The following is a 14,077-nucleotide window of genomic DNA, read 5'->3' on the forward strand; positions in this document are numbered from 1 at the left end:
GAGTGTTTTTCTCTTGGTTCTAAACCAAACTCGAGTTAATTCATCGGTGTTCAATATTTCTTAGAACACGAGCTATTGCAGCTCTTGGAGAATATTTTGTTTGAAGCACGCAAACGATCCTTCAGTTGGGTATGAGCAGTTGCGGTATTTTGGTCATATCTCTCAGCTCGGTTATTGGAATGAAGCGATTCAATATGAATTGAAAAGATAAGACAATGATCTACAAATCATCTTTAGTAGTCAAAGTCTTAATCGGAGCTTAAAATGCTGAAAAATGACGATGAAGATACTAGTTTTGCACAAACTGAAATCAGCTAGGATGGTTTTAGCACACCAGCTGAAAATGAACTAAATCAGCAGCTGAAAAGCTGAACTGAACTGAACTAGCTGCTGACCAGCTGAACTGAACCAACTGCTGACCAACTGAAACTGAACCAGCTGGAACTGAACCAGACCAGTGAACTGAACCGGACCAGTTGAACTGAACCATTTGACCAGAGTTAACCACTAGGGAAATGGTCAGCAAGGCGAATTTGACCGTTGCAATTTCAGAAACAATACATAAACTTTCCAATCGGTCATATTCTTGTATCTAACGTATATATCATTGTTGGAACCTATAAATACGACATATTGAAGATCAAACAAAAGCTTTTGAAGAGGATTCAAAGCATGGGCAGTTAGCATTAATAATTCAGCTAGTTGAGAGCACAAGCCCTTGTGTGAGGATACATTTGAGATGTACACTGTAAAGGATAAATTTCTTACACATAATCACTCACACATATACAAGAGAGTTGAACTTCAAATATTAGTTGAGTGAGTCTTTGCACAAAGTCATAAAACAATGTGTTTGTAGTCTTTGCATTTGAGACATTAAACAATATGCTGATTTTGAGGTGATGTCTTCAATCTTGAGTGTTAAGAGTTCTAGTTGGGTACTGCTCTTACAGAGTGGGTTTGTACAAAGAGTTGTATAAATCAAAGTCTTCTAGTGAATCATTCTCAAGGTGGAAGAAGGGGTGACGTAGGAGCATTTGAAGTCTCCGAACATCCATAAACAAATTCGTGTCTATTTCTTTATTGCATTTACTTATCACTTTCAAAATTTTAAAGAATTGTTGAAGCATTTTACGTGTTCTTCAAATAGAAAAATATTGCATATCAAGTGTTTGATAAAATGCTTCAACCAAAATATTTTTTACTCATTCATATGCATTACAAAATATCTAATCGGTTTCTACGAAAGATTAGGTAGGGGAAAGAGCAGAGTTGGGGCCAGACATCTTCAGACAGACTGCACAGTCAGTTGTGAAGATTCACGACAGGATGAAGACTGCTCAGAGCCGACAAAAGAGTTATGCAGATCAGCTGCGTAGGGATCTAGAGTTTGCAATGGGCGATCATGTATTCATGAAGGTCTCACTGATGAAGGGTGTTATGAGATTTGAGAAGAAGGGCAAACTCAGTTTTAGATTCATAGGACCATTCGAGATCCTAGAGAGGATTGTGACACTAGCGTACAGAGTCGCATTGCCACCAATCTGACGGGAATTCATAATGTGTTCCATGTCTCGATGCTACGGAAGTACATGTCGAATCATTTGCATGTGCTGAACTATGAGCCTCTATAGTTGACGCCAAACCTTTCTTTCTACGAGAGACCCACCCAGATATTGGACAGACACGAGAGGAGGCTCCGAAACAAGGTGATCTAGATGGTCAAAGTCAAGTGGCTGAATCATTCCGAGGAGGAGCCTACTTGGGAGATCGAGATCGAGATGAGGAGTCGTTACCCGAAGTTATTCGGTACGTTTTAAATTCGAGGACAAAATTCAATATAAGGGAGATGAATTGCAAGGTCTAGAAATTCGAACTATGTAACCTGACTGCATGCAATCAAGGGTTTTTTCTAAAATATGTATTTAATTATTTTTACTGCATTAATTACATGATCATGACATGGATATATATTTTATTTCATGGATGTTAAGATTTCATGTATTAGGGCTTTTAATAGTATTTCGCTGCTCGAACATGAACATGTAATGCCAAGGCTCAGTGGATGGGTAATATTGTCGCTAATGTCCCCTCCACTGGGTACCGCAGTTATACGTAGATGGATCAATGTACTAGAGCTGATACAAAAGTGAACACTAATGATCTGAATTCAATAAAAAGAAATGAACACATATATGTTGATATGATGATATGATGAGTTATGTTATGGATACGTTTATGTTTTGACATGTTATGTTTAATATCATTCTTTTAAGATCATGAAATGTATTTTTATTACAGTAATTTTCATCGTTGCATGATACGTATATGTACTTGTTATCACAATTCAAGCGTGTTGAGTCTTTAGACTCACTAGGTGTGAATGATGCATGTGAGCATGATGATGTGGACATTGGAGGCGCCGTAGACTGAGTAGGCGGAGCTGAGTGTGTGCTCGTTAACCCGAGGACCATACTTTTTCCGCACATTATATGTTTAATAATTAGGAGTGAAACATTGTTTATTTTATTCATTTTACAGCTTCTTATATGTTGATGGTATGACATGATTTTGACTGTTATATTTGAGATTTTTTAAAACAGTAGTTTAGGAATTTGACGAAGTTAAACTATTTAATTTTAGCATTTTTATTTAATAGTTGAATGATTGTTTAAAATGCATATGTTGGAACAATTTTCGAAAATAGCTTATAAAAAAATCAATAATAGATGTTTCATAATTAATATCATAGACCATGTATTTTTAAAATTAAGCATATAATTTCGTGCTATATGGCGTAAATGTGGTGAGTTTGATAACATATGGGTGAAATATGTTTGCTTTTTAAAAAAATAAAGAAGTTAGGATAAAGCGTTTTCTATTATGTCAAAAGTTATAATTGTCAGGCCAAAGCATAACTTTATTTTTTATACTTGTGACAGTGCAGAGTGCACCCACTTGAGTGTTAATGTATCAGACTATTAGGCTCATGAGTCTAGGGATGTGTTTGTCTATTTTTTGGTGGTGTCTCATATCTCTTAGAGATCATTCTTACTATTTATCTATCGTCGGCTATGTCTCCAACATAGACAATATGCCTATTAAAATATAATGTCACTCTTTAACGGTCCAGCCAGTTAACCTGATCAAGTAGCGCAACATCAGCATTTTGACGTACGTAAACTTCTCAAGAAGTCACTCATTCAATACTATTTTCACTCATAGATGCTTAACCCAATATATATGTTAGCTTATTAATATATTTTTTCTGAGATTTTGTGTCATTTATACCTTTATTAAAAGGGATTGATACAACTATCCCTAGAAACAAATATGCCACGGTTAACATAACCGAAAACTTGTCAGAATATTTTATTGATAAGTTAAACATTTTGTTTGAATTAAACATTAAAACCAAAGGAGTATTAAGAACAAAATTGTTTATGTTAAAATAACAATGATATCAACGTTATTCTATGATTTAAAAAATTTGAATTGCATTTTTAACAAAAATATAAATGTAGTAAAAAGATATGTACTCGATTCAACAGTTGATATCAGAACTAAGATATTGTGTTTGATCTCATGAATTGCAAGGTCGTTTTATTTTCAGAGAGATTGATGGAGAGCAAGTGGGCATGCTCTCTAAATGTGGTTATTTAAAATATATTATATAATTACGAAGACTTAGTCCTACACACAGCATTGAATACTTTGAATAAATTACATAAATTGATTGTTGAATTTAAGTACGCTCTCAAAAGCATTTATAGCAAAATGCTCATATGTGAACATTCAAGTTTAGATAATTTTGACCACTTAGACAATATTTGGTTGGAGGAATTAGGTGAGTTTATGGTTTTTTAAACCACCTAATCCCATGTTTGATAGGATTTTTATTTAACCAAGTCAATCCTTCCTATGAATGATTGGGTTATATTAATTGTGATAAAATAATCACTCATCACCCCCTAGTATTATATATCCAACTCTTAATCCATTCTATTTTTTCAATTTTACACTTCTCTTAAATCCAAACTCACCACCACTTCCATCCACCGACCCCCGGCCGACCACCCCCTCCTCCTGCCGACTGCCGTCGCCGACCGCCACCTCCGTTGCCGACCACCCCTCCTCCTGCCGGCCGGCAGGCAGCCGGCCACCGTCGGCTCCATTGCCGACCACCCCTCCTCCTGCTGGCCGATCACCCCTCCTCCTGCCGGTCGAACACAGCCGTCAACGACCGCCGCAAAAATGGAAGGGCAATTTTTTCAATTCATCAAGAGATTCTTAATTATTCCATTCTCAACCATCATACCAAACATAATATTATTTTATCATTATATATTATATTTCTACTTCAATCATTATTTTTATCATTTTTCTCTTAATCATTTCTTAATTTTATCCTTCAACCAAACATAGACTTAGTGTAATTATTATCGTAAAAGTCAATCTAATGTCTTTTAGCCGATGGTTATAAATGGTCATTCAGCATGTTCGAACCGATGTGTATATAAGACTATTTAAAATCGAAAACGAAAGGGATATTGAACTTCAAATTCTATTTTCCTTTCACCTTAAATTTCAAACTGCTCATTCTAATAATTTCACTCTAAATTTAAAAATATCACGAAATTTGGTTCAACTCTAACCTTTTCCATAAAGATAGGAATTAATAGCGTGATAGTTTTAAAAATTTTACTTTATTGAAATATTTAAAAATATTAATAATAAATTATAACTATAATAATGTGTTCCATGAAAAGGTGTGGGCCTAACATTTCGTTTTCATGAAAGGACAGGGGCCTACCTCACATCCCCTACATGTTTCTCTTCTCTCTTTCTGCACTTTTTTATATCAGTAATTATTTATCGGAAAAGGTTTTGTCAGAACTCAACTACACTTCACCCATCTATCTTCTGCCAGGTATAGAAAGATTTTTGTCGGAAAATCCGATCTTTCTCTTTGTTGGAAGTATTGTGTGAGTCACACAAAAGTCGGTTTTCTTTTCAATCGTGTAGTTGTGATTTTGCTGTGTTTAGGTGCATTTTAATGATAAATTTTGTAAGTAAACCTGTTCTTAGCAAATGGGCTTGCATTTATTTTTCTAATAACATTTTCCTGGGGTTGTTTTTATTTTCTGAGATGTACCTGTTTGTTGGTTTTTGAAAATCTGAAGAAATCTTGGGGAATTGAAGCTCAGAATTATGTTAATGTGTGGTTTAAGCATCTGGAAAAATTCTGTATTTGTCTGAGCTTGTTTTTCTTTTTATAATTGGGTGTATTTTTGGTGAAATGATTGGAATTTTCTATCTTTAGCTGGGATTCTGTTGATTGCGTCTGGGAGGATGTTATACGTTTTCCTTTTTCTTGGAGAGGTTATTTTGTGATTTATTTCTTGGAGAGGTCTTATGTTTGCTGATATTCTTAGGGATGCTTATACTTCGAGGCAAATTGGTTTAAGTTTAATTAATGTTTACTTCTTGTTTGGATTCTTGATTCCCAATATACTGGAGACTTGGACACCTTATCCTCTCTCTTGGTGTGATTAGGCATGCCGTTGTTGAGTTTTTAATATAACGCAATTTATCTTGATACATATCCTTAAGGAATTTGTCCTTGCAACTTTATCATTACCACATTACGGGGTGGGTTCCGTATCTGAAGAGAATTTGTTCTGTTTGTATATGGGAATATAGCAGTGAATTTCTTTTTATGGTTTCAGAAGTATATAACTTGCTTGGGGTTGAAAATTCATTCTATACTGCTTTTCCTGACTTTTCCTATCATAGCTTCTTGTTGTACAATATCCAATTTATAGCATGCCAGATCTTTTGCGCACTTTGTTGCTGATATCTGGATAATAATATGTATGCTTGAATGTTGAATTAAGATTGGTTTTCTTGCGGAATAGAGTACAGGTATCTGAACCAAATTGTGGCTAAAAGTGAATGAACTTTGAAGTTGAAGACAGTTTAGTTTTTTTAAAAAAACATCATTTAGGATTGACGGAAAAATCCTGGGAAAGAAGTTGATCCACGAAAATGGGATATCATTGTGATTTCTGTGGAGAGCAGAAATCCATTGTGTACTGTCGTTCTGATGCAGCGAGTTTGTGTTTATCCTGCGACCGTAATGTCCATTCTGCAAATGCACTTTCAAGACGTCACTCAAGGACACTTGTGTGTGAAAGATGTAATTCTGAGCCATCATTTGTTAGATGTATGGAAGAAAGGTTGTCTCTTTGCCAAAATTGTGATTGGTTGGGACATACTGGTTCAAATACAGGTTCTGCACACAAAAGACAACCAGTTAACTGTTATTCTGGCTGCCCTTCAGCTGCTGAACTCTCTGAAATTTGGTCGTTTCTTCTAGATTTTCCATCAGTAGGAGATTCTACTTGTGAGCAGGGAATGGGTTCGATGAGCATTACGGATAACAGCCCAAAAGATTGCCAAGGTTCCCTAGGAAAGAACAATGTTCAAAATGCATGCCTTTTGATGGATAAATCTACGGTTTGGATGGAATCAGCAACACCTTTGCTTGATCCGAATCTACATAATGTGGATCAGCTAGCTGGATCTTCTTGCTCTACCACTCCCAAGGTAACCATTTTTTCTTAATTTTTCTTTGAGCACTTCCAGAATACAAAATGCCTGCATCTTTACCAGGGTTAGTTTTGCATATGCTTTTGCATCCGAATGGACATTGCTGGACTTTTCCGTGAAGCCATTGTATAAATTTGTGAAAGTGTTTTCTTTTTCCCTTCCTTTATGCGAGTTCTGGCTCTGGGAAGATTAGTCATATGGTCTGAGAATAACAAAGTTGCTGCATAGTTTTTTAAGTATAAGGAAATTTGCAACCTTTCTTCTCACAAACTACTTTCTTGATTTTGTGTACTGTAGATTTGATTGGTTGAGGCGGCAATTATATAATATTTTCACGATGTAGATCCAACCAAATCAGATTTGTTTTAGGTTTTAGTGAAAATCAATAAAAATTATACAAAGTGCTGTATGCAACCAAGGAAAGGAAAACTGTGAGACAGCTTTATGTGTTAATGACAGCAACATTATCACGACAGTAGCATGAATAAGTCCTTCTGGTTAACTCTAATTCTTTATTTGCTCATGTCAGAATGATTTGATTTGAGCTTTATAATGCACATTCTCACCATCTAATATCGTTTAAATGTTCCGTCTGATATTTTCTACAAGTTCCTATTTCTTGATTCATTTAAATGTTCTGTCTGATATTTTCTACAAGTTCCTATTTCTTGATCTACTCCACGATAATGACATAAAGTTGTTATATGTGAATTTAAAGTAGCGTAACAGGAGACTTACAGAAGATTAGAAATCAGTATAGTGGAGCTACGCCCAATGGATGACCCAGAATAAATTACCACTATTTACATATCTGGGATCAACCAATAGAAACTGAGTCAACCGGAAGGCAAATATTTAACCGGAAGAAGACTGGAAGGAATAAAACATAACCAGTTGAATAAATCTCATGAGGTAGAACAAAATTCTACCAGGAGAAGAAAATTCAAATGGAAGTAAAAGTTTAACCAACAAATATTAAACCATGTGGATTTTTAATCATCGCCAGAAATATATTTACATAAAATAAGTTTGAGAATCAGGCGTTGAAGTGAGTCTCTGTTCTTCTCGTGATTCTTTATGAAATTGAGGAAATATGCAAAAGAAAGATGGTTTTAAAGAGGAATTCTGATAAAAATGTTCAAGTATATACCGACTTCTTGGAAGCTGTAAAATACGGATAAACACAAGGCCAACTTGCTAGATGTTCTATCTCACCTTACTGCATCGCCGCCTAACTAGGGTAACAATTATAAATTCGATGTAAAATTCATGATGTAAAGCATCCAAAAAATGCAACAATAAATTAATGTTGTGCTTAGAATGTTAGGTCCTCCACCCAAGATATGTTTTCTTGTCTCCCTGATAACATTTGTTCCAGAATGGCAATTCCAAGGATGCAATCCAAACTTGTAGCCTCACACGCCTCATCGCCACTCTGCATTATTAAAAAATAGCAGACAAAATGATCCACACAAGATATGTTTTCTTGTCTCCCTGATAACCTTTGTTCCAGAATGGCCATATTAAGGATGCAACCCAAACTTGTATCCTCACATACCTCATCACTACTCTGCATTATCGAAAAATAGCATGGAAGGATCCCTTACATTAAACCATGCTCTCAAACATTTGCCCGGATTTATGACGCGCAACTGTATGTTGTGTTTATTGCAACATTATGCAAGTATGTACTTATTATAAGAACACTCCCAGTGGGCAGAACCACGTGTACCTCAGCCGCTACCAGCTTCTGAACCTAAGGGCTAAGGTTTAAATTTTATGCTGTTTTCACCTTATTTTATGCAACAGAGTTTTTGTGTAATGTTTATTGTAGATCTCAATTTCGCCATCCACTTCCTATTTATAGGTATACTCAGGCGGTAGATTATTCTTCATCGTGAAGAAATCATTCTACTCACTTGTTGCATGTTTATTACCCATTTAATTCCCTTAAATTGTGACGTTTGTTGATCTCCAACCTCCTCAACACTTCATATTCCCAAGTATTCGTGCATTTGGCATTTTAACTGCACTTTTTTTGATAGCTCATAGCATAGAATTTCGGGGCACTACAAGTAAAATTTTAAGGTTATCTTAAAATCTTACTTTTGCACTTCTTCTAATTTTTTTCGAGCAATTCAACTTACTATGTTCAGTTGAGGGATAGATTAAGTGTTTTTACGATAGAAAAATCGCCAAGATTAGAGGTGAAATATGAATTACAGTGGTTACAAAATAAGAGATCCTTGCCAACAGAAGCAGCTAGTCAACTCAAATTGATTAAAATCTGAGACTACTTATTTGCACAAATAAAATCTTCAACCAAATAAAGAAATAACTATAGTCCCTTAATCAGAAAATTCCAATTAATTACTTGAAATGCATTTTAGATGCCTAGAACTCATGTTGAATCTCAAAACTGAGAATTTCCGTTGTATTTTTGGCTTGATGCCACTTTTTAAAACCAAAATCTTAAACAAATTGCAGTTCACAATGAGGTGCCATGTTTTATTAACACACTTTCGTGCATCTTTTTTATCTACTTGGTTTAGAACCTTGTCAAGTATTGTCCATTTATCTGCAGGTTTTTTTATCTGAAGCTAAGGGGCCTGCTGTATGTGAAGATGATGGTCTATACAATGATTTTGATATGGATGAAATCGATTTAAATATAGAGAACTATGAAGAATTTTTTGGTGTAACTCATAATAACCCTCAACAGCTTTTTGATGATGGACTATTTGGGACAAAGGACGTATCAGGATCCAACTGTCTGGGTGATTACGCTGGTGAGGTAATTCAATAAAACTGGAACTGATTTATGCTTATCTGGTTGTATCATGGATGTACTTCATTACAATCTATTAGTGGATAAGGAAACTTTGCCTTTGCCAAGAGAACTGTTTCTGAGGGAGGTATTATTCTTCATGAAGTTAGATCCTGATAGCCGATTTGATATCTTTCTCATTTACCATAGTTGTCTTTCCTTTTGTTCAAAGACTGGAGGGTTAATATGCGAACCTGTATTTATTTTTATGCCTGGGAATATTTTGGTTAACTCAGTAGCTGGAAGCTTTCTGTGCTTCTGGTTTCTGGCTCATCTGTTGCCTTTCAAATTTAGATGTGTTATCAAAGCATTTTGTTTGTAGCAGCCACGACTCATTATCAAGCACGAACTTGCAAAATAAGGTTATTTTTTATTGTTGTGGCTTATTGTTTTTCCCCCATAATATAAATAGCAGGTAAACTTTTCCCTTAAAATCGTTCCAAGTGTTGAAAGTTTGAAGGATGTTGTAGCTAAGCTTTCCTTTCATAAAAAGGACAGTATAGCTTGAAAAGATGCAGATTTTTTATCTGTAGAAGTAATATGAGGCCGGCCTTGAATTTATTTCTGGTTCCTTTTCTTGATGCTCTTTGTTTTGTGATACATGTTAGGGATCATGGTGTGGAAGGATAAATATGCCAGTATGCAGCAATGTAGCTTCTGCAGATTCAGTTATGAGTTGTAAGACGGAACCAAACACGCGTTTCGCACAGCAGGCACATTCTGGCATTTCATTTTCTGGTCTCACCGGTGAGAGCAGTGCCGGTGATTTTCAAGATTGTGGAGTTTCTTCAATCCCGATCCCGGAAGAACCACCGTGGGCTCCTCCAGGTCCCGAGAACTCTGTATTTTGTAGCAGGAGTGATGCTGTTATGCGGTACATGGAAAAGAAGAAAGCACGAAAGTATGAATTTTGTTCGATTTTTCCTCCTAACTTTTATATGCTCAAAAATGGATCATAGGCAGTATATGTGAGTTATTAGCATTTATTTTGTAGTATCTGAATCATATACACTAGATAGGGGTGTTTCAAGTAATTCAAGAGGGGGTGGGGCAATCTCACCCCTGCTCAATCCACCACCCCTGCTTGTGTACAGGCAATGAATAATACTGGTTGATACCATATGACACGATGACTCGTAAAACTGGTGATGAAATTTTCCTCTTTTTTTGCCTCGTATACTTGATTTCAATTCATTAATTTGACAGATTTCAGAAGAAAGTAAGGTACGAATCTCGCAAAGCAAGAGCAGATGTAAGGAGACGTGTGAAGGGTCGTTTTGTCAAGGCTGGTGATGCTTATGATTATGATCCATTGAGCCAAAGCCGAAGCTGCTGAATGAAATCTTCTCCTTAGAAAATGGAGAGCGCAGTACAAATTAGAGATCTTCATATTTCTATTGAAATGTGAACATGGACATAAGGTTGTTATTGTAGGTGCATCGTTTCAAGCACGCGACTGAATTTAAAATATGTACAAAAATTGTCATATATAATATACTTGAATGTATAGTTTTATTTCAATAATAGGTTGTTTATCGAATTTTACCTTTGGTTAATAATCACTTGGCTCCAATTATTTTGAAATTAACGGAGATAATTCATTTTGTAAATATTTACGAACAATCAACAGAACAACTTTCTTCAACCTCCAAAATTAAGTTCACAATTGATTTCATAATTTTTCTTCAAGTTTGCACTAGAAAAGCATAAGAGATTTTAAGTTGAGGAGGGACAACGGGCAACGGCGGCGGAAGCATGACGGTGATATAGTGGAGTCAGTAGTCGGAGGTGGTCGAAACCCTTTGGTTGATGAGAGGGGGCGGCTGAATTGGTTGTGAGAGAGAATATTTTGTTGTCAAATATTGCTGTATTATCGAGTCAAAACTCTAGACTCAATTATTCATAATACATGGATTTGGAGTCATATTAGGATTCTGATTAGGTGATTTAAACAAATAGAACATATACTAGTTGGTGTTTGATTATGAGGCTCTAAAGCAATATATCAAAACTCCTAGTAGTTAGTGTCTGATTTGGATGTTCAAGTCCAATTAGTCAAAACCCCCGCCGGGTGTTTTGTCTAACTAAGATTTCTACTGGTTAGTATTTCAAAAGGATATTTCACGTCTATTGATCAAACAATCTATCATCGTTGTTTCATCACAATCTCGATCGACGACCAAATATTATCGTGTGACGAGTGTAAACAACGCTTTATAATTAGCCAAGTCGAACATTTACAAGTCAAACATTTGATCTTTATCAAAATCCACCTACAAGGCCTTTTATAAGTCGAACATTTGATCCTTATCAAAACTCAACTTCCTAAATTTGACTATTTCAACGAAAACACAGAAATCAATACTAATATAATTGTAACGTCCGACAGTCCACGTAAACCGCATGTATGAAAATTATTAAATTGCTAAAATATTTTAATTAAATGATTTTGGATGCATGAATGATATATTTTAAGTAACTAAATGATTGACTGTGTGATTTTGCTCATTGCGTAATTCAAAGATTTTCAGACGAATATTGGTGGTGGCCAAGGACGGAGGATCGAAGACGATTAAGGTGTTAAAGATTTAAAAGCTAAATTTTTATTTTTAGTTAAGAAAATATTTATTTTAAATATTTTAAGAATTATTGTATTTCTAAGTCAAATTTAAATTAATTAGTGGTAACAAGGAAATTATGTATTTTATAAGGGATTTTTTTTGGAAATAGATATTTTTAAATCTTTTAATTTGAGGTCTAATTATTTTATTAATCTTAACAGATCTAATTAATTATTTAAAAACTATGGTTAATTGAGCTCATTAATTAAGTGTTTAGGAACCTTTTTAATTTCTTTTTAAAAGAGTCCTACACACACACACCTTAACACCTAAACACACACACACACCGAAACACACACTCAATCACGTAAGTTGGAAGGAAAAGTGGCCAAGAATTAGGACTCTTAGCAAGGGGAAATTTCAATTTTTTTTTCTCATTCGTTTTTTGATTTTATTCCTCGTTCTTCCTTCCAACAACGATCACCCGACTCGCTTGCATCTCAAGGTGGGTTTTTGACAAGAAAAAATGGTAGGAAAAAATAGAAATTATCCTCCGTTCGTCACTGACGTTCCACTGCTTCGTTATTCGTATTTCGAGCATTATAAACGCAAAGGAACCCTTCTAAACCTTATTTTTGCACCATTCAAATCATAATATGTGTGTTTTATGTTTTGAAGCATGAAATTTATATTGATCAAATTATTTGATGATTGAATGAATATTTTTCAAAATTTTGACGTTTTTATGCTCTCTTGAGACGTGTTATGATTTCTAAAGGATATGTTGTCATTAGAGGACATTAAAGGATTGGAGAAGAGTTCGTTTAAGCAAAGAACGATGGCTGGAAGTTTGCATAACGGGACGTATGGATAGAAGCTAGAACCTAGGGTTTCCCTTGGGTTAAAGTGACGTCTAGGGGCAGGCTGGACAAGGGGCTCAACCAGGCACGGTTTAGGCGCTGTGATGACTATGTCCTAGGTCTAGGGAGAGTCCTAACATGGATGGACTCTTGGATGCGTGAAGGGAGGAAAGCCGCGAGCCGTGGGAAGAGAGGCTAGGGCGCGCGGCTTGTTTTCTAAACGGAGATGGTGAGCGGCATGGTTAGGGCTGGTCTAGCAGAGTTCATGTAGGGTCCAGGAGGATCTCGGCAAGGTCTAGTCCTAGGTGGCTCGAGGGTGGTTCGAGAAATTTGGAGAAACGTGGCTCGATTAGGGCTTAGGGTTTGGTTTTTTCTATTGAAAGAGTTTGGGCTCGAACCGTGGTCAATAGGAGTTGGTTCATGGTTCATGAGGGTAGTTTAAGTATGAAAAGCTTATGTTTAAAATTTAGGAAGAAAATATTAAGTTTCGAATTAACTCGGGATTAAAACGCTTCACGATTTAGTTAATAAGTAAATAAATCGAAAGGCTCGTGTTTATGTCTAAGAATAATGTTAGAAGTCAAATTTAAGCTTATATGATGATTTGGGATAGGACTCGAGTCAATAAAAGTGAGAAAAAATCAAAATCGGGAATTTTGGAATCCAGGGGTAAAATGGTCATTTTACATCCTGAGTAGTACGAAAGGTCTGAAGTGTAATACATGTTAAATGATATTTTATAATGTTTACAATGAAAATATGATATTTTTTGCTATATGCAAAGGTTTTACGATTTTTCCTGAAAAATGTTATTTTACGAGTTTTTAAGATACGATAATTTATAAAAGGAACGGAAAATATTTTGAAGGATGTGAATTGACTGTGACAAATATGATATGATATGATATGATTGGAGATATCGTGAGACAGCCCGTTTATGGGAGAATGCCCCAGAGGAAACCCAACGATCGTATTTTCAATTTTGGCCGAGGCCCAGTGAAGAAAGTGGTGGACGCCCCGCCCCGATGTACAATAGTGAGCTAAGACTGATCAGTCAACCACATGATGATACAATTACAACTAATCACTTTCAAGGATCAAACTTCACCCAAAATAATATACGGTGATGGAAAACTTTATGATTTAATTATTTATTCACGCTTACAAATTTATGCTAACTTATTTTAAAAATATATATGATTTTAATGCATGTGTCT

General features: G+C 35.5%; 1 protein-coding gene across 5 annotated transcripts; it reads left to right on the top strand.

Moving 5' to 3' along the window:
* Positions 1-4,805: 4,805 nt before the first annotated feature.
* On the top strand, positions 4,806-10,979 carry LOC142526617 (zinc finger protein CONSTANS-LIKE 10-like). Of its 5 annotated transcripts, none has more exons than XM_075631119.1 (5): positions 4,806-4,930; positions 5,919-6,609; positions 9,197-9,406; positions 10,048-10,340; positions 10,646-10,979. In XM_075631119.1, exons 2-5 carry the CDS (start codon positions 6,049-6,051, stop codon positions 10,773-10,775), a joined length of 1,194 nt encoding a protein of 397 aa, XP_075487234.1. In that variant the 5' UTR covers positions 4,806-4,930; positions 5,919-6,048; the 3' UTR covers positions 10,776-10,979. The 5 variants fall into 5 exon arrangements, with proteins under 5 accessions (XP_075487234.1, XP_075487238.1, XP_075487235.1 ...); XM_075631123.1 differs by having other exon boundaries at positions 4,876-4,930; positions 5,926-6,609; XM_075631120.1 differs by having other exon boundaries at positions 4,885-5,021; positions 5,921-6,609.
* Positions 10,980-14,077: the final 3,098 nt, after the last annotated feature.

This window comes from Primulina tabacum, chromosome 15 (assembly GCF_025594145.1).
Source record: "Primulina tabacum isolate GXHZ01 chromosome 15, ASM2559414v2, whole genome shotgun sequence".
Classification (NCBI taxonomy): Eukaryota; Viridiplantae; Streptophyta; class Magnoliopsida; order Lamiales; family Gesneriaceae; genus Primulina; species Primulina tabacum.

Coding starts and splice junctions, on each gene's coding strand:
- LOC142526617 (XM_075631119.1), top strand. CDS start 6,049: ATGGGATATCATTGTGATTTCTGTGGAGAGCAGAAATCCATTGTGTAC. Junction 6,610..9,196: donor CTTGCTCTACCACTCCCAAG/GTAACCATTTTT, acceptor ATTTATCTGCAG/GTTTTTTTATCTGAAGCTAA. Junction 10,341..10,645: donor GAAAAGAAGAAAGCACGAAA/GTATGAATTTTG, acceptor TTAATTTGACAG/ATTTCAGAAGAAAGTAAGGT.